The 19,186-nt window shown below is 33.8% G+C and overlaps 3 protein-coding genes and 1 non-coding gene across 4 annotated transcripts; 1 reads left to right on the plus strand and 3 right to left on the minus strand.

The window, feature by feature from the left end:
* Positions 1-3,140: 3,140 nt before the first annotated feature.
* On the minus strand, positions 3,141-3,298 carry MIR171F (microRNA MIR171f). The gene has a single exon (NR_161519.1). It is a non-coding gene; the product is annotated as a microRNA MIR171f (primary transcript).
* Positions 3,299-8,747: 5,449 nt separating this feature from the next.
* Positions 8,748-11,194, plus strand: LOC102607985 (ammonium transporter 2 member 3-like). Its single transcript, XM_006467113.3, has 3 exons — positions 8,748-9,818; positions 10,100-10,385; positions 10,476-11,194. Exons 1-3 carry the CDS (start codon positions 9,213-9,215, stop codon positions 11,000-11,002), a joined length of 1,419 nt encoding a protein of 472 aa, XP_006467176.1. The 5' UTR covers positions 8,748-9,212; the 3' UTR covers positions 11,003-11,194.
* Positions 11,195-11,332: 138 nt separating this feature from the next.
* Positions 11,333-14,529, minus strand: LOC102607680 (bifunctional nuclease 2). Its single transcript, XM_025099148.2, has 10 exons — positions 13,973-14,529; positions 13,611-13,823; positions 13,428-13,483; positions 13,256-13,312; positions 12,916-12,981; positions 12,744-12,815; positions 12,250-12,359; positions 12,074-12,165; positions 11,799-11,863; positions 11,333-11,719 (listed from the first exon to the last, which is right to left on the minus strand). The coding sequence occupies exons 1-9, from the start codon at positions 14,241-14,243 to the stop codon at positions 11,811-11,813; spliced, it is 990 nt and encodes a 329-aa protein (XP_024954916.2). The 5' UTR covers positions 14,244-14,529; the 3' UTR covers positions 11,333-11,719; positions 11,799-11,810.
* Positions 14,530-14,683: 154 nt separating this feature from the next.
* Positions 14,684-18,152, minus strand: LOC112498320 (ankyrin repeat domain-containing protein, chloroplastic). The gene is made up of 7 exons (XM_025099147.2): positions 17,299-18,152; positions 16,985-17,064; positions 16,356-16,454; positions 16,101-16,199; positions 15,475-15,573; positions 15,266-15,364; positions 14,684-15,000 (listed from the first exon to the last, which is right to left on the minus strand). Exons 1-7 carry the CDS (start codon positions 18,038-18,040, stop codon positions 14,902-14,904), a joined length of 1,317 nt encoding a protein of 438 aa, XP_024954915.1. The 5' UTR covers positions 18,041-18,152; the 3' UTR covers positions 14,684-14,901.
* Positions 18,153-19,186: the final 1,034 nt, after the last annotated feature.

The raw sequence follows: 19,186 nt of genomic DNA on the forward strand, positions 1-19,186 counted from the left end.
ATCATTGGCGACAGTCCCTAAGAATAGTGCCCCAAAAGTATGCTTGGCCAAAAATGATAATAAATAAATAAGAAAAGGCTTTACAAATGGGCTGGGTTTAAAATAATATGAAAAACCAATATAATAAAAAATAAAATAATGGTAAGAAAATAAACAAATAAGCAACAATTTTATAAAATAATACTAATAAAGTAAAGATGTTTTAGTAACATTAATGCTGCGTTTACTTTTTGGATTGGAGTGGGAATCCCGAGGAGTGAGAGTGGGAGTGGGAGTGGGAGTAGGGTGTTTACTTAGACTAAATGAAAATATGGATTGTCAATCAGAATTCTAATTATTTGTTTACTTTGTCTTGAATTGAGAGTAAATTTTTTTAAATTACAATTTTATCCTTATGTACAGAATTATAATTTGTAATTAAAAAATTAATAAAAAATATATTTAGAAAATAAAATAAATATTTTATTATATTTATAAATTAATAATAATTACTAATATTCTTAATTATGTAAATCATAATTTTTTATTAATTTTAATTTAAATTATGTGAATAAAAATTATTAATAATAGCAACACAAATGAAATATTATTATTGATAATATAGTACAAAATTAATATTTTTTTAGAATAAAATATTTATTATTATTAATTAAATAAATAATTAATATTTATTAAAAATAATGTTTAATATTTTTAATTTAAATATAATATTTATTAATTTTTATTTTATTAAATTTAATAAAATAAATATGATATAATTATTATTTTTAATAAATATGATATTATTTATTTTATTAAATATGATATTATTTATTTATTTATTTTTATAAGGATAAAATGGGAAGAGGGGAGAGTGGATTCCCACTCCCACCTTCCCCCATGGGAGTGGAAATCCCACTCCCCACTCTAAAATTGGGTGGGACTCACGGATTCCCACTCCCACTCCCTATTTTTTTAAGTTAAATAAACACTGGAGTAGGAGGAATCCACACTCCACACTCCCACTCTAAAAAGTAAACATTGCCTAAGGCCAGTCCTGAGAACTGGGGTGCACTTTTCTTGTTTTGTTTGGTCTTTACAATCTCTACAACCACTAGAGTGGGTAGTGGGTTTTGTAACAAAGTGTTGACCTGTTTTGACCTTTTTCTTTTCTCGATCGGGTCGAATGCTTGCAATGGCACACTGGATAATGCAATGGCATTGGCAGCTGCCATCTAGTTTCTCTGAACTGTGGTCGCCATTTTCATTAATTTGGTAAGACATTGACGGCTGAGTATATTTATTTATTTTTTCACTGAGATCTAATTTATCAATTTCTCTGAGAGCTAACGGTTATGAGATTGTAGTTAAAGTCAAACTAGATCTACTTACTCCATTCTTTCGGAAAATCTTCTCCTCATTAATAGAGTATTTATCTTATTATCACGCACCTTATGGTACACAATGGGAAATGTGTCAAAAATCTATACTAGCAAAGTTATGAAGCCTATAAAATAATATCTTGACAAGCGTCCCATCACACATCATATTAAATTTTTATATTTTAGTGTTATTTTCTCACTGAGATCTATAGGAGCATACAATTACCCATCGTGTGCCTACAACATATACGCAAATAAACGAGATTAGTTCCATTTCCATCAATAACCTAAAGTTTAAACTGTGAAACATATAACAATATTTACGAATGGGGTTTTGCGTTAATAAAGTGCATTGCGGATATATATAAGATATTTAATATCTTCAACCTGTAATATTTATGAGTTATTTATCAAATCCAACACAGTTAATATATATAACAATTTAAGTTATTGTATGTTTTAGGCTTGTTTAGTATTTGAGTTAGATAGTTATAGTTTTTTTTTTATTTGAAAGTTAAATTGATTTGATATCGTATTTGTACGATGAAATCTTATAATATTTTTACCATCTTTATTAAAATTATTATTTAAAAATTATATTTATTATATACTATTAACTTTTATTATATGTTTATATATTTTTTTTCTCACAATAACTATAACTTATCAATACCAAACAAGCCCTTAGCTTGATATTACAAATTTTAGTTGAGCGCATCCCATGCTAATAATATATATTACATTAGGGTTTTATCTGTAAATGCACCGCACGACTTGTAGCAATTTTCTCATGCTATGTTCTGATTAAGGTAGGGTTTGGGGCCGGGATGTATACAACAATAGCAAGAAGATGAATTAGATAATCTTGTTAAAGTGTATTATAAGCAACACCAAGTTGCCTGGTTTAATGCAAAACGTATATCTTCATGAATCGCAGACTGCAAGTGGGCATGATTTGACTACATTTCATTTTAATTTCTCCGAGTTCGAATAATTAATTAATGGATTCTAGGCATGGTCGGTTGATTGGCAGTTGGTGATCTTTCTTTTCATTCAATTTCAGTTCTGTGTCTGTGTATGTACCAAAGCCAAGTCACTATTTTTCTGATTGAATTTTTAAGGGTGTTTTCTTTCTCTTCTTTTTTCTTTTTAATGTTTTTTTCGTTGAAGATAATTTTTAAGGGTGTTTTGAAGAAGCCATAGTTGAGATCTGCACAAAGAAAAAGGCATGATCGTCTGAACTGAAGCTATACTCTTGCCAATGAATGATAAAATCATGTCTTTTTTTTTTTAAAAAAAAGAAGATAAAATCATATCTCATTACTGAATATTGTTATATTGAATTGATCATCATATATGGCCGTTATTAATTTTATTTTTTATTTAAAAAAAAAACCATCACCCCTCCACATTTTAACAAATCAACCTCCGAAAGTTGCCTAGCTTGCATCTTGAAGTTCGGGGCACAAATGTTTCATTCATTTTCTTAATGGTTCTGTTTTAATTTGTTAAGGATATGATCCTGCAGCAAACGTTATTGTAATATGGAAATGGGATCCTCAATATTGCATGAGATACAGTTAATTAAACTTTCCCGGAATAGCAGAGATTCTACTATATATATATATATATATATATGGTACAAATTCTACATATACAGTTACACACACATATGTATATATATATATATATAATCGTTAAGGAACATCGAAGTTATTTTCAAATACAATAACAAATAAACCTTTCAGTAGTACAAAACAAACAAACCTTTGAGATCTTGTGAGTCTTGGAAAAATGAAAGAGAAACGAGATATTGGCACGGCTCAATCAAACCAAAACAAAAAAACCTGGAACTTTGCTCTAATAAAAGCAAATAAACCGGTTTGTCTGAGTGAACCAGGCCAATATCACGGCTACCCTTTCATATATATACACACACACACACAAGTACTACGTAGCCTCTAAGTTTGTGTTTGGGTAACAAGAAACCCTAGAAGGAACATATGAGAGCTACCGTTTGGGAATCAAAACAGAGAGAGAATGAAGAAAAGTAAAGATGGTAAAAGATTAAAGATAGAAAAGAGGGAAAATAAAATTTAAACAAGAGTAGTGGGAGAAAAGAGAAGGAGAGGAAGAAAGAAGAAATAAAAAATAACATTGAAGAAAGTGGAATTAAGAGTGTGAGGAGAAGTGAGAAATGAGAATGTCTGGGACTGGGTGAGGGGGTTTAATAAGGGCAAGAGGCAAGAGCCAAAAGGGTCTGCATGAATGATCCGCATTTAAAACCGCTACTACCAAAGCAGAAGCTTGGGCCACCGCATTTATGTCCATTACTTATGCCACCAACTTTATTGCAAATATCAAATGTCTATACTGCCCACAAAATATTTTCACCAAAGCCTCAAATCAAGTAAAACTATATCAAATATGTAGCGTTTCAGAAATAAAATTAAACAAATTTTTACATCGAAACTGATAGGGCTAAACGTGTCATTTCAATTGAAGGGATCGGGCATGATCGTGATACTGATGATCGGTAGTACTAGTGTACAGTAGTAAACCGGGAAGACCACCCGGGTCATTAATGAAGGGAATCTCTCTTAATTAAAGAAAAGAAACATGTACAGGCGAGCTGCCCGTGAGAGGCTACTTTTAGGACTGTTCAAATTTATGTCGATCGACTCCATTTGTTGCCCTGCCAAATTAGACGAGTCATGAGTACAAGCCATTTAATTTAGTTGAGCTTATATGTATATAATGGCAATCTCTTAGCTACTGATTTAATCCGTAATTAAGTTTATGTTGGTTGCATGATTACGTGAGCGCTTAATTAAATTAAGATAATTTTCCCGAGACCACTCTACCAAAGCACTGTAAGGACAGTGGTTCGAGTCCACACAAAGAATTATAGAAACTTAAATTATTTTTTAATTATAGATAATAATTAAGTGAATACAATATTCTCCCTATTGAAATGAGAATAGAGTGGACGTTTTTCGAATATTAGAGAAGGTTAATATAAGTTATAATGAAAAATTTTAATCCCAACAAGCAAAAATATCAAACAAATAATAAATAGAAAATCGATGAAGAATTAAACTAATAACATAATATAAGATTTTATGTGTAATGAGAGTGGAGTAGATGTCCCTCGAATATTAGAGAAAGTTAATATGAGTTGTAATGAAAAAATTTAATCTCACCTAAGATCTTACAAGTAAAAATATCAAACAAATAATAAATAAAAAAATAGATGAGGAATAAAACCAATCACACAATATAAGAGTTTATGTGGTAAACTCATATACAGAAGACAAATTCACTATGTGAAAAATTACTACAATTACTCTAATATTTTTCCTTACATCCAAAATCCTGCTAATACTTATCTCTCAATAGACTTACCGTTTCTCTTATATTAGAAACTATATACTTACAGAGAAACTAATTGTTGTGTTATGTAATAAAGTGAATTCAATTTCTTTATATATAGTAATTATTTCTTATAAGAGAATTATTACTTTCCTTAATTTGAACTTTTGTAGGTCTCTATCTATCTTTATTAATTTGACAAAAATATTGTATCCTTTTACAGAAGGAAAAAGATTATCTCCTGATCTGAACTCTCATGAGCTTTTAAAGATCTTATGCCATGTGTTTTTAAGTGATAGTGTATTCATAAGATTTAATTTCTTTATTTTTTTATTTTATTAACAACCAATCACCATATGTATATTTACTCATGAAGAGATCAGATTAGAAGAGAATGCTAATCCTTTTACAGAAGGCTTCAAATTCTACAATGCCCATGAGGGATCAAGCTGACTTCCAGCTGCTACTTATATAATTAGAGTATCGTTGCTGTCGTTACCAAAAGTGCTTGAAACGCCAACCATCTTTCCACAAATCACCATACCTCCATTAATTGTGCTCCCTGCCCTCTACAAATAAAATCACACCCAAATAATAATAATAATAATAATAATAATAATAATAAATAAAATAAAATTGCATAACTATGTCATAACTCTTATGGCTTTAATTTAATCTACTTATTGGCTTATTCTTATTATTGTATTTACCAGTTTATTATCATATTTTTGACCAAAATTAAACAGGTGTCATCCAGCTCAAAGCAATGCCGCTAAAATTAATCATTCCAGCTACTGCATTTTATATATACTTAAAAATATATCTTAATGGGGGGGAAATTTTTCCAGCTATAGAAATGTTGTTTAATTTCTAAACATAGAAAAATGATTGAGTAAGGTTGATTCACATACCAACCCAGAACTAAGAAACTGCATTCGATCCCTTAAGATAATGGTTACTTGCTTTACTTACGTTATAAGTTATAACAAAATTCACGAAACCGTTCAGTGGCAGTACGCGGTGGCCCCGGCCGATTTCAATAATATAATGGTTGCCTGACAGAAATGGTCAAGCAATACAAACGCCAACAAAGTAGTTTAATTACATCACTAATTATAAGGTGATATCAAACTTTTAATTGTATCTTATCATCTCTTAATTTAACACAAAGAGAAAGAGAAAGCCTGGATCCTGGAGGAGTAGTTGATGCGAGGAAGGCCACCAAAAATATTACTGCAGGTGGCTTTCAAATACAAATTCACGAAGAGCTTCTTCAGATTACAATGATTTTATTTATTTTTATTATTGATGGGTTATTAGGGTTAGGGTTTTGCTTCTTTTAAAAAATATATTTTATATTTTATCCATTTGTAGTATTATCTTAATCAATATAATTAATGTCAATGGGATGCCCATGCATGTCTGGCGGGAGGTCAAAAGCAGCGGATAGAGTTTCAATTTCAAAGAAGCAAGGGTGTTTGGCAATGGTGAAAGAGAGATGGTCAAGGTTTTACATAGCAAGAAGATGTGTGATAATGCTACTTTGCTGGCACAAATATGGCAAGTTTTAATTTGTTTTGGTTTTTGCTCTGTGACTTTTGCTTTTACTTTATCATCATCATCATTATCATTATCACTTAAGTGCTGCAGTGGTTGAATTGAATCTTGTACTGCGTCTACATGTATATATATATATATATATATCAGAAAATTGCCTAGTTATCTTTGGAAATTCGGAGCGAAAGGTTTAATTAAATAGCATTCAATTTCGTTGCTATTATTGTACCTTTCTACTTAGTCTCTCTTTGGATTCCAACTTGTTACTTCTGAATTTCGATACGTAAAAAGGAAAAATTAAGAAAATATTCATATTCATATACTTGTACATGTAGATTGATGCAGATTTATGTAAATATATATGTTTGATGATTAATTATGGTGTCTATTAGATGCTGTTACTGATTGATTAATGATTTGATCATAATTACTCAGATATGTATGTTTATGTTTCAAATTTTGCCAATTTGAATTGTTTTTATTATTTTTTTTCATTTATTATCTCTTCTTCTTCTTCGCTGTCTCTTTTATTTATTCATTTAAAACTTCTTTTTCTTTCTCTTAGAAGGGAAGAAAAGAAGAACAGTGCTATTGTACAAAACTTGTTCAGGCGTCAATTAATAATAAGAATCAGCCAACAGAAACAAAATGATACGGCATCTTTATTTAATAGCAGCAGGTTGTTATTGCTATTATTATTTTGGGCCGTAATAATTAATGGAAGCTGTAGATATTTTTCCGTGGCGGCATGATTAATTAGCTCTTCTTTGATACATAATGCCATACTCATTTTCCTTTACTTTTTTGAAGAGGTCATATTCATTCTTGAGGTATATGCTCTTGACATCCTTATAATCGGTTTAATATATAGCTCATTGCATCTTTATGGGTTTTAGAGAAAATATTCACCGTCTACTTGTTTTTTTTTTTAACTTTTTCAAAAATACATAATTTTTTTTTTTACTGGAATCCACTTAAAGTTATATTTTGTTTCACTTTTCCACTTCCGTTTGGAATCCGTTAAGGAAACTAACGGAAACTTAAAAAAATGATCATTTTACCCCCAAACGAAAATTACAATTTCACTTTAAAAAATATCAAAAATAATATGATTTAATAATGAATATCATTATTGGTACGTTAATGTAGTACAAAAAAATCCTAACTACTAGAGATTATAATTCAATGAATAATAAAATTCTACTTATCTTAAATTCAATTGATGGTTTGCGAGATTGAGCTATTTTTAATACTACTGTTATAATTTAGTATTCTAATTATATACATATTAAAAAAAAATCATGCATTTGATAGTTGTGGAATTAATTTCTTTATTAACCGATGGGGAAAATAATTAGATTTAATCTGATTATTTTTGGTAATTTTTATGGTGAAATTGAAATTTTCATTTTGGGGGGTAAAATGGTCATTTTTTAAGGTTTCCGTTAGTTTTTTTAACGGATTCCAAACGGAAGTGGAAAAGTGAAACAAAATGTAATTTTAAGTGGATTCTAGCAAAAAAAAATTGTGTATTTTTGAAAAAGTTAGAAAAAACGGGTGGACGGTAGATATTTTCTCTAGGTTTTAAAGTACCTTAACACATGGCTCTCCCTCAGATTTTTATATTAGTCATTCCTAATTAAAAAAATTCACAATGATTCATGTTCTTTGTTTGAATTGTCACTAGCAATGGATTTTAGAAGTGAAGTTTCTTTTGTAATTTGTAGTGGATTTTTAGACTATTGTTGGACTCTATTATTGTTTGTGAATTTATGAATTCAAGATTATTGTTGCAGTAATAATATATTACTATTGTGTCATTTTTTTATAAAATATACATGATAAAATTACATGTACTAAACCAAACCATAGAACCGAACTAAAGTGAAATAATTTGGTTCAGTTCAGTTTGATTCTAGGATTTAATTCATATTTGGTTTAAAAAATCATGAATCAATTGATTTAGATTTAGTTTAGTTTTGGCTTGAACCGAACCGAACCAAACCAAACCAAATAGTGAAGCTCCAATATGATTATATGAACATGACATGAGAGTGAATAGCGCTAGCTTCCTGGCTTCGTGTATATTCTATCTCCACCTTCCACTGGGTGGTCGCTTGCAAATCGGAATATCACATAAAATTATTATTTTAATCCTTTGGTGTCGGAAGAAAGAATGAGCTCATGACAAAAAATGGTATGATGAATATATTTCGTCGTTGGATTGGATAAGAAATTTATTCCTTACTACTTCAATATTTAACTCCAAATTACTCCGAGCTGTTAATTAATTGCATATGTTCTTCAGAGGTAGAGATTTTAACAATCATATTAAGCGAATGACACCTAATTATGAAGTAGGTAATTCAATTAGATATTCAACAGGTAGAGCTCAAGTACAAATGCTTAGAAAACTCAAATGAAAATTGAAAAAATATTTTTTTTTTTTTTTTTAACTACGAGGTATCCTGGGAAAGGCCCTAACTGTGAGAGACACCTTTAAATCCGTACCACAACTTAGATTAGAAGTCCCCACTCGAACCGGGAGGCACAAGTTCTCCCAACAAAGACGACTTCCACTCGAACTGGAGAACAAACACAATCAAACCACTTAAGAAAACTTCATTGACAATGGAGCAACTCTTTATTAGTAAATTGAAAAAGCAATTAAAGCCAGCTACTAAAGACAATAAAGAATGTCACAGTATCATCTGTCTGTCTGTCCATGCAACTGAAACAAGTTTGGGGATTACTCCAATGCTTAACTTGTTTACTCATCATGCAATAATCCAATATCTGTCGCTCTTTATATTGGAATTGGAATGTCTATGAGCTGGCTTAAAATTTCTAAGGAAAAAAGATTCACGAAACGATGAGCGAATTAAGTTAAGCTCCTTCTCTTGGAAAAAAATAAAAATAAAAATGAATGATTATTCTTATGAGCATTTTGATCTCCCAGAGGCACTTCAACCAAATGAAGCGTCTCCATGGTGGAACAACAAAGCAGATAACGCATGGCAACTTACGGCAACAACAATGGTGTGCTTGCAGAGTGTTCCTGGGCTTGTAATTCTTTACGGCAGCATGGTCAAAAAGAAATGGGCAGTGAATTCAGCATTTATGGCGTTTTATGCCTTTGCAGTGGTTCTTGTCTGTTGGGTTCTATGGGCTCATCAAATGGCCTTCGGCAGTGCACTTATCCCATTAATGGGCAAGCCGGATGTGGCTCTAAGTGAAAAGTATTTACTAGAGCCATCAGGAGATGGTAAAGTGCCGATGGCCGATTATGTGTTTTTCCAATTTGCTTTTGCTGCAATTACTGTTGTGCTGCTAGCTGGATCACTCCTTGGGAGGATGAATTTCTATGCTTGGATGATATTTGTTCCTCTGTGGCTCACTTTTTCTTACACCATTGGTGCCTTCACCATTTGGGGTGGTGGGTTTCTCGAACCATATATTATTGATTATGCTGGTGGTTTCGTTATTCATCTCTCGTCTGGGGTTTCTGGTTTCACTGCTGCTTATTGGGTAATTTTTGACATGCACACCTGATCATGCATCGTTTTGTAAGTCTTAACTTAATACGTATACCATCACATTCAATCCCATACCACAACAATACCATATATATGTAAATATAGATATATCTGGTGATAACACCAGTCCTGACTCAACCAACATACTAAACCAAACTGATAAATATATAAATTTAAAAAAGACTTTGGTTAATAAAAAAAAAATATAATAATAATAATTATCGGGAGAATCAATGATAATTTTGGTAATTTGGACGTTGGTGATTGTGTTAGGTGGGACCGAGGCACTCGAGGGACAGACATAATTTTCCTCCAAACAACATTATTCACATGCTGGGAGGCGCAGGGTTTCTGTGGTTGGGGTGGACGGGATTCAACGGTGGGTCTCCACTTGTAGCTGGCCGTATAGCAGCATTAGCCATTGTTAACACTCATCTTTGCGCTGCCACTAGTCTCTTGGTTTGGGTTTCCCTGGACATGATTGTATACAAGAAAAGCTCAGTCATTGGCGCAGTCCAGGGAATGATCACTGGCCTTGTCTGCATCACTCCTGGCGCGGGTTAGCACTTGAATAATTTCTACAGTAGTACTGCACTGGCTAGTTGACTTGATGGCATGTTAATGTTATATACGTTATGTACTTGTGCAGGGATAGTGGAGCCGTGGGGAGCATTGTTAATGGGTGCAATGTCAGGTTCAATTCCATGGTACACAATGATGGTTTTGCACAGGAGATTAGTGTTTTTTCAAAGCGTTGATGACACACTGGGCGTCTTCCACACGCACGCTGTGGCTGGAATTCTTGGCGGCCTCCTCTCTGGCCTCTTGGCTAAACCCAATCTTCTAACCATGATGTATGGTCCCGACAAGCACGGTCCTGGCTTATTTTATAGCCTTTTCAATGGCCAAATTGAGTTTGGTTTCAAACAATTTGGTTATCAGATTGTAGGAACTGCTTTTATTACTGCGTGGAATGCCATTGTCACCAGCCTCATTTGCATTTTCGTTAGCCGTTTAGTTAATTTGAGGATGAATGCAGATGACCTTGAGATTGGTGATGATGCTGCTCATGGAGAGGAAGCTTATGCCTTGTGGGGCGACGGCGAGAAATTGCCCAAAACTCCTCGTCTTCGCATCCCTCCCAGAATTCCTTCCATCTGCTGCCGACTCATTTAATTTCGGGCTTGCTCCTGAAATTTTTACGTTCAACAATGTCCTTGTTAACACTTTTGTTACTGCATCAAATGCTTTCTTTTTGTTGTGTAAACGTCATTTACATTTTGTAAAAGTTCTCGTTCAGGGGGTAAAAAAATAATAATAATTGCTGTTTTCAGTTAGTGTGCTTTGATTATTACCATAATGGTAACACACACACGTGTGTTAAAAATGTAAACTTGGACATGGTTGCATTATGTATTTTTTGGTTGATCCCGCAGAGGCAGAGGCAGAGGCTGTTGTAGAGGTAGACCCTCAAAATGCATAATTTTCAAGATTCTAACAGCACACTGATAATCAAAACTAAATTTCATATACACAATTGGAATTACATACCAATCCATTATCTGGTACAATGTGAACATGTAATCTCCGAGTAAGAGGAAACTGAACAGCTTTATGATTCAAAACACTTCAATAAGATACATGATTTTTCGTTTACACATTTTGGCAATATTTCAAACTTGAACTGTACAATACCTACATCTTCTGCGAAATATCCTTGCATAATGCGTTCATTCTTCAGCATATTCCTTTAATGTAAAATGTTTCATTATTTCCTACACAAATGCTATGCCAAAAGACTTCAAGTCCAAAATTCTGTGAGGTACCCATTTTGTCAACCCGGAGTAAGATAAATATTGGAAGTATTTCTGAACCAGCAGGAGAAACCCCCCACTAAAACAACCAGGGCAATTGTAAGATTTGATGGTCAAAGTCCAAATAAAAGCTAAGAAACATGTCACACGAAACATACCTAAAAGATTAGTTAATGATCATGTATAGACTTGCGAAGCTTTAATAGCTTGTCTCTGAACTTGGCTGCAGGAACCAGAAAACAGTTTTAAATGATTCTACAGTTCAATATCAATTATTACAAAAGAGGTGAAAAGAAGGGCATTGTGAATTTTAACTCTTACAAGAGGCGCACGGGGGAGGGGGGGGGGGGGGGGGGGGGTGGGGGGGTGGTGAGGAGTGGGAAATATATAAAATATATATATATATATATAAAAGAATCATTTAAAAAAGTACCAGCATCATTGTATCTCTCCTCTCTCACAGCTATATCCATATTCTTCACCAGATCAAATTCCTCAGTAACTGAATCTGGGCCTTCTGCAGCACTGGACAAGGTACAACTCATGCTTAGAGCCACAGCAAAACAGAAGACAGAAATGAAGAGGATCAAAACTAAGCACACTTGACACCTGTCAAGGGAAACGTCGTATGTAGCCTTTGCCCTGTGTGCTCTGCCCATCCCATAACCAATTCTAATAGCATCTTTCAAGACAATATGTTTACTTACGTATATAGGAGCCTACAAAAGCAAAGTTCAATTGACATAAGCTTCACGAAACAGTCACAAAAATTAATACACCTACTAGAACAAGAAAAGGGCTGTTTGAGGTAAAACACAGACAGGATGAGAGGAAAAATTGGGTATGCAAAATAGTTGATTTAAGGAAACGGACCCCCACATATTAGTCAATTAGGATGTTGACATATATTACTGAAGCAAAGAGGTAATCAAGAGAGCATGGGCTAGCCAAGTTTTTGATTACCAATGCCCCAAAAAAAAGAAAAAAAAAAAAAGAACGTCAAGCACACATTAGTTTGCGCAAGCGAATCAAAGCAGGACAAGAAATTTCAATTCAGACAAGAAGATTAGTATTTTTATAAGCAAGATGCAGAAAGTATATACCTCACATCTATTTGCCACATTTATGGCATCTGAGGGTCGCACATCCACACTTATAATTTCATTTTTCCCTGGCTGCAGATAATAAATAGCTTGACATAACATAAAAAGAAAATTCATAAAATTATGTTTGCAGAAAAGATAATCAGAAAGAAATCATAAGCTTTTTAATCACCTTGCTAAGATATAATTTTGCAAAGTAGGTATTAACCACTCTTTCTGTGATTCTAACCATCTTTACCTGAAATGATGAAGTGATGAAGAAAAATTCAGAAAAACTGAATGGTGCAGCATTATACTCACAGTAGAATTAAGCACACTTCATCACAAAAAAGGCAATCAACAATTAGAAAGAGACAACAACCGGTTGAGACTGATACCATCAACTATCCTTTACAAAAAGAAGTTATGAATATCTTCTACAAACATTGAACAAACAAGCAACCAATTAATGAAATCAACTAATAAATAAAATCTATAATGCGTACTATGAGCATATAAAATTAGCTCCTTACTTCATAGCCAAGTTTTTCCACAACATTTTTAACAAACTGGAACTGATCCGGACAATCCTGCAGCAATACCATATTCAAGGAAAAATGTATACATAAGACAACCTCAGCTAACATAACAACTATGAAAAAAACAAAAAAAGAATTACAAAATTAATTAATAAATTACCCCCACCTCATCCCCGCCATCTTCCAATAAGGCATATAAAAGTTTATCAACAGCAAACTCCCCTACAATAAAACATGATTCAATCACACTCACGCATATGCATATTTGCAAGAATCAACAGTAATAAGCAGAAGCACAGCGGTAACAGATACGCTCTATAACCCAAAAAGAATAAATTAATTGATGTACCTACGATAATGGGAAGCAAAAAGTCTCCATCACAAGAAATCTTGAGAAAAATTGTGGGGCTTTGAAATCGACGAAGAAACTCCGGTCCGATTGAAGTAACATCACCTCGAGGTTCCTTTGTTCGAACAGAAAACGGAACTAATTGACCTGAACTTTGCCACTTCATATTCTCTCTATATCCTTGCTTCCGCATTCGATGGTGCCACATAGTTTCTGCATAGTAAATGAACAAATAAATAAAATAGAATATCCAAAAAAAAAAAAATGCTTACCTTTTACAAGGAATTTCGCGTTTTTCAAATCTAAAAGCTGTCAAGTGATTTATCGATTTAGGAAACAGAAAACATTTGAAAATACAGTACCTGGAACGAGGAGGGAGGCTTGAAGGAAGTCGTGATCGTGATCATCGGCGTTCTTGGAGAATCGGCGACCGAAGCTTCCGCGGGAAGATTTACAGAAGAGGAGGACCGATTTGGGGAAACTGCTGGTAAAACAAAGTTGCATTGGCAATCGAAACGGCGACGCGCTGAGTGAGTTGGATACTAAACGACCCGCATTTGTTCGAACGGTTTTATTAGTCCCGTGAAAACCTGAGACTGTACGGACACAGAACGGAGCTGAAAGCATAGACATTATTCTCTTTCCTTGCGATACATCCAGAGAGAGAGCGAGAGATGAGTGCAAAAAGAGGTTTTAACCAACGAACAGGCGTTACAGAATCACTATGAGGTAGTTGAAAATTTAAATGGGCAAATGGGAAGGAAATTCTGGGGACCAGCTTTTGCTGGAAGAAGCGAATTTTCTTTTGTTCAATAATTTTTTAATTTGGTTTTCTTTTTTTCTTTTCTAATTATTTTTTTATTAGTGCGAAGCGAAACATGTTATGTCTCTGATCAATTGACATAGTGACATCATATTTGGAAGTAATACCCAACATCAGGCATCAAGATCATTATCTAACTGACGTGGCAATTGATTGCACGCTCCACGGATTGTTGATTTTTAGTTCTATTTTAAATTTCGGAGAATTTTAACAGCGAGATATCTGTGATATCTAAATAACACAAGAGGAGTTGACAGACGTGTCCGAGACTGATTTTACAAACAAATAAGCAAAGTATGGAAACATCATGCTCCTTGTTTGTCTTGTAGTGCATTAGCAGAGGATAATGGTTTGTACAGAGGAATCTATGCAGAATTGAGTTTCATGTGATGTAATGTAACTTTGGATCAAGCTGTATCTAACAATACTGGGCACAAGACAGATGCAAATGGATTGGAAGTTGAGCAGTCATTTGGATGTAGGAAGCTGCTTCAACAGCTTGATCATTCCGAATGTCCTTGTGTCTCGACCAGAATAGAGGCAGAGATCAAGTGGAGTCAAGCCATCCTGAGGCAAACCCAAAAAAAGATGTATGATTGTTGTCCACAAGCAAAATAACCTAGTCTACTAGGTACGTATGCGAGGATAAACCCAGGAAAACAGCAATGCATGTAAATCACATTTTAAAAGAGCAACTTCTAGGTTGCATGAGAACCAAAAATGCTAACACACAGCATTTAACCATTTCTAATCAGATAAAGCATGAAGCACCAGAGACTTAAAGCACCTAAAGACGGTCAGAAAATAATAAGACAAATAAGTTGATGTTTACCCGGTTTTTCAAAGTTTTATCAGCTCCTTTAATCAGTAACAGTTTCACTATGTCAGTCCTACGAGCTTGAACAGCAAGATGTAATGGTGTCCATCCATCCTGAAAAGGGCAAATGAATATTTTTTTTTTTCTTTTTCTCAGTAGAACAATAGATAGTTGGGGGTGGGGGGAAAAAACCGCAACAAAAAACAGATGATCATGAACCATACATTATCTTGAAGGTTTATATCAACATTATATAACAAAAGAATTTTAATTGCTGGACTTGATGCAGTCTGGACAGCATAATGCAATAAGGTCGCCCCATCCTGCAAGTGAGCAAGAAAAACAAAATGGACATATCAACATATTATTCAACTGAATGCCAAAATATACCATGTAAGACCACTACATCATAAGCTGAGCTTTTATTTTACAGTGAGCATCATGACCAAACATCAATAAACCTTAATCATGCTCATGTAAAGAAATGCAGAATAGAAAAGCAAAGCATGAACAAAATCTCAAGAACCAGTAAATGAAGATGGCTATTAATGACGACAACAACAATGGTGAAGAAGGTGAGTCTGCTGAGTGAAAAAGTCCACCAACATAAAAATTAACTATATTAAAGATAAAGGATGATCCAGGTCCCCATTACATAAACAGGCATCTAAATAAGAAAAATAAATAAAAATCAGAGGAAGCTACAAAAACAAGAATAACATATTATAGATGGTACCAACGGCCTTTTGAAATTAAACGGTACAAACGGCCTTTTGAAATTAAACGCAAGTCTAGGATTACATCTGCTACATATATATAATGATCTAAGGCTAAACTACTTCCACATCACCTCATCAACAACAAAAGGATTTGCAGATTCTCTCAGAAGATAGTTGGTAACAGCCTGCTTCTTTCCAATTATTGCTTTGTGAAGTGCAGTAAGACCATCCTGAAAATAATGTTAGAAAACAAAAATAAGCTGAAAATAGCAGGCCAAATGTGATATCAAGAAAAATTATCATCACCTATTGTCGTGCATATTTAACCAAGAAAAGTTGACAAAAGATAGTAACCTATACAGACAGTAAGAGGTAATTTCATTCACCTTGTCCACAGCATTGATGTCCACATTATGTTTCAACAATGCATCAACAAAATAGAACTCGCCTGATGCAGCAAGGGAATGCAGAGGTAACCATTTTTTCTGAAAGACATGTAATCAAAAGTTAGAAATAGATGAAAGCCTTAGGTCCATTCATCAACACAGCTTCAGCACTTATTCTACTGAACAAGAAAAACAATAATAAGAATAATTACATGTACTAAATTCCACAATGGAATGAACAACATAACAGCACAGAAAAAGACTACTGAATTTGTAGCCAAGGTGCCTTCTCTCCCTTTTACAAGGATGACATCAAGGATTCAAGCCCACTGACCCATGAATATGATCCAGGATCTAATTAATGAAAAATACAATTCAACAAGGAATATAGATTCTCAAATACACAAAGAGAGCACCAAAGTATGAAATCTCAAACAAGTTCACTGAGAAGTTAAAAGCATCTTTCACTAATACCTGTTATAAAACATTCCAGCTCTAACTAACTACTCAATCTGACCTAAGATTAAACTGCAGAAACCACTTCTTGGTATTGAATCATTTTAAGAGTTATAAATAAAAAAGGAAATTTAGATACAAAATAACAAGACTAACACCAGTCACGAACTTACAGAGGTAGCAGTTGCCAAATGAGGTAGTTTTTTATTCAGCAGAACCTTTTCCTCCTTGGTAAACAACTTACGCCGAGGGCCTGCTTATTCAATCAGAAAATCTCAACAATCAAATAAATAGAGTTATAAAGCAAAAACCCAAGGCTACATTAAACAATTAGGGAATGTTCATAATGGTTTTTGTTCCCGATTAATTTTCAAAGTAAAGTGTTTGGTAGACGCCCGCCTCAAGTCATCTTTACAACACTGAAAAATATCAATTTTTTTTAAAAGGCTAATTTAAAACAAATGATTAAAAAATAAAATAAAATTACCATCAGATTTTTTATCAGGAGGGTCATAATTCCCACTATTGAAGAACTCTGAAACATCATCCAAACCTCGGCCATAAACTGCCCATTTGGGATTCTTTGGCGGCACTCGTTGAGTGCAAGTAGAAGAAGACGCATTCACATAATCTTGAAATCCACAATCTCTATCTTCTTCAGACTCCTTGGCATCAGTGGGGAAGGTCGAAGGCTTATCAAGGACAAGCGGGGGGTTCTGAGACAATTTAGCTTCTTTATAAGCCAAATACTCCTTCAAATCCAAAGTGTTCAAAGGAAGATAGCCTTGTTTCTTTTTCTCAACTCGGCTACCGAACTCAATTTGAAGCGCAATCTGCCGCTTCTCTTTCTTCGTCAAGTTGAGTTCCTCCTGAACTTGTCTCCACTTGTCAGGCACCAAGTTCTCAGCCTCCACTTGCACAACATTTTGCTTCCCTCTGCTGCGTCTGGGTTTCCTTGGTGGAGGAACGTTGTCGTTTTCGAGGTAAGGGTCTTCGAATACGCCTTCTTCAAAAACCAAGCAATCACCGATAACGCGGTCTTCGTTTTGAAGGAGAAGATAATCTGGTTCCTGTTGCAGAGGGGAGAGAGAGTAGAGTTTTGTTGTTGCTGCCGTAGGGAGATTTAGGGGTTGGGATGGGAATAGCTTGTGAAATTTAGATTGTGGAGGTGAGTGAAGCGAGTGCGGGAAAGGGAAAGGAGAAGAGATTTTCGGGTTTAGCAGTGACATTTGGTTTGCGCTACTCTTTTCTTGCTTCTACTTCTAATTGCTTCAGTATTTTTAGCATCACAATGGAGGGCTGATGGCTCCGTTCATCTACTGGAGGGATGAGCTCACTGCTAATCTTGGGCCAGTACCGTCCCATCGTCCTTAGTTATTAGTAGTAACACCTTTGTTATTTTATCAAACTATTATTATTTAAAAAGTAGATTTATCATACACTATCAATTTTTATTTTATAATCTCAATACTAAGCATGAGCTTAATTTAAATAGAATAACATTTAAGGAATTCAAATATTTGAATTCAACTTGTATCTCGATAAATATAGCATTCATCTATTTGATGGTATAATTATAAATTTATTAGTCCAATCCATTTTTTATTACCGGTTAGTAAATGCACCATTAGTGTTCTGTGAAAAAACAAAACAAAAGAGTAACTTGTAACGACAAAAATTTCTATGTCATTCATGCAACGCATGATAAGACAAATATGTTGTGTTGCTTAGAAATAAAACTAAAGGGTTTGACTAAAACATACAAAGTGTTTGGTAGACATTTCCTAATGTGGTTGGAAAGTTACGATGTTTTATCCATACACTTGTGTGATAAAAAAATTTATTTTATCAAACTATTATTTAAAACATTATCATCTTTTATTTTACAATCTTAATACCAAACATGTGCTTATTAATTGGGATAGAATTACATTTTAGGAATTTAAATTTTGGATTCAATTTGTCTCCCAATAAATCTCACATTTGCCTACTGAATGGTATAATTATAAATTTATTAGTTATAAAATTCATTATATAACAGATGAGTGGCACATGGTTTAATATTTATTTTATTTTAACTGTTTTTGTCCAGTGCAATAATCCCCGCAAGTTTGAGGCAATCTCCTCATTCGCATCAGCTGTGATGATTTTCCACAAGCAACAAATGGGGAGAGTAGTAAATTGTGAAAAACGATGATTTGATCTGGCCGAGTTTCGATTAGAAATTAGACCCGGATGACAATGACAAGCCAAAGCAAACTGCTCGCGATTTCGCCAACAATTAGCCGAAAGAAAAACAACAGCCAAACCATTAATTTCAAACAACAAATGCACGGAGTTACAACTACCACAATCCATCTGTTTAAGGCCACGGA

The sequence above is a fragment of the Citrus sinensis genome, chromosome 7 (assembly GCF_022201045.2).
Source record: "Citrus sinensis cultivar Valencia sweet orange chromosome 7, DVS_A1.0, whole genome shotgun sequence".
NCBI lineage: Eukaryota > Viridiplantae > Streptophyta > Magnoliopsida > Sapindales > Rutaceae > Citrus > Citrus sinensis.

What these genes read in the sequence shown, in the direction of transcription:
- LOC102607680 (XM_025099148.2), bottom strand. Translation starts at nt 14,243, where the DNA reads ATGTCTATGCTTTCAGCTCCGTTCTGTGTCCGTACAGTCTCAGGTTTT. An exon ending in TGGAAAAACTTGGCTATGAA is followed by an intron (nt 12,982 to 13,255) that starts GTAAGGAGCTAA and finishes TCATCATTTCAG; the next exon opens with GTAAAGATGGTTAGAATCAC. An exon ending in CAAAATTATATCTTAGCAAG is followed by an intron (nt 12,816 to 12,915) that starts GTGATTAAAAAG and finishes TATTATCTGCAG; the next exon opens with CCAGGGAAAAATGAAATTAT.
- LOC102607985 (XM_006467113.3), top strand. Translation starts at nt 9,213, where the DNA reads ATGAATGATTATTCTTATGAGCATTTTGATCTCCCAGAGGCACTTCAA. An exon ending in GTTTCACTGCTGCTTATTGG is followed by an intron (nt 9,819 to 10,099) that starts GTAATTTTTGAC and finishes TGATTGTGTTAG; the next exon opens with GTGGGACCGAGGCACTCGAG. An exon ending in CTGCATCACTCCTGGCGCGG is followed by an intron (nt 10,386 to 10,475) that starts GTTAGCACTTGA and finishes GTACTTGTGCAG; the next exon opens with GGATAGTGGAGCCGTGGGGA.
- LOC112498320 (XM_025099147.2), bottom strand. Translation starts at nt 18,040, where the DNA reads ATGTCACTGCTAAACCCGAAAATCTCTTCTCCTTTCCCTTTCCCGCAC. An exon ending in ACATCAATGCTGTGGACAAG is followed by an intron (nt 16,200 to 16,355) that starts GTGAATGAAATT and finishes CATTATTTTCAG; the next exon opens with GATGGTCTTACTGCACTTCA. An exon ending in ATAAAACTTTGAAAAACCGG is followed by an intron (nt 15,001 to 15,265) that starts GTAAACATCAAC and finishes GGTTTGCCTCAG; the next exon opens with GATGGCTTGACTCCACTTGA.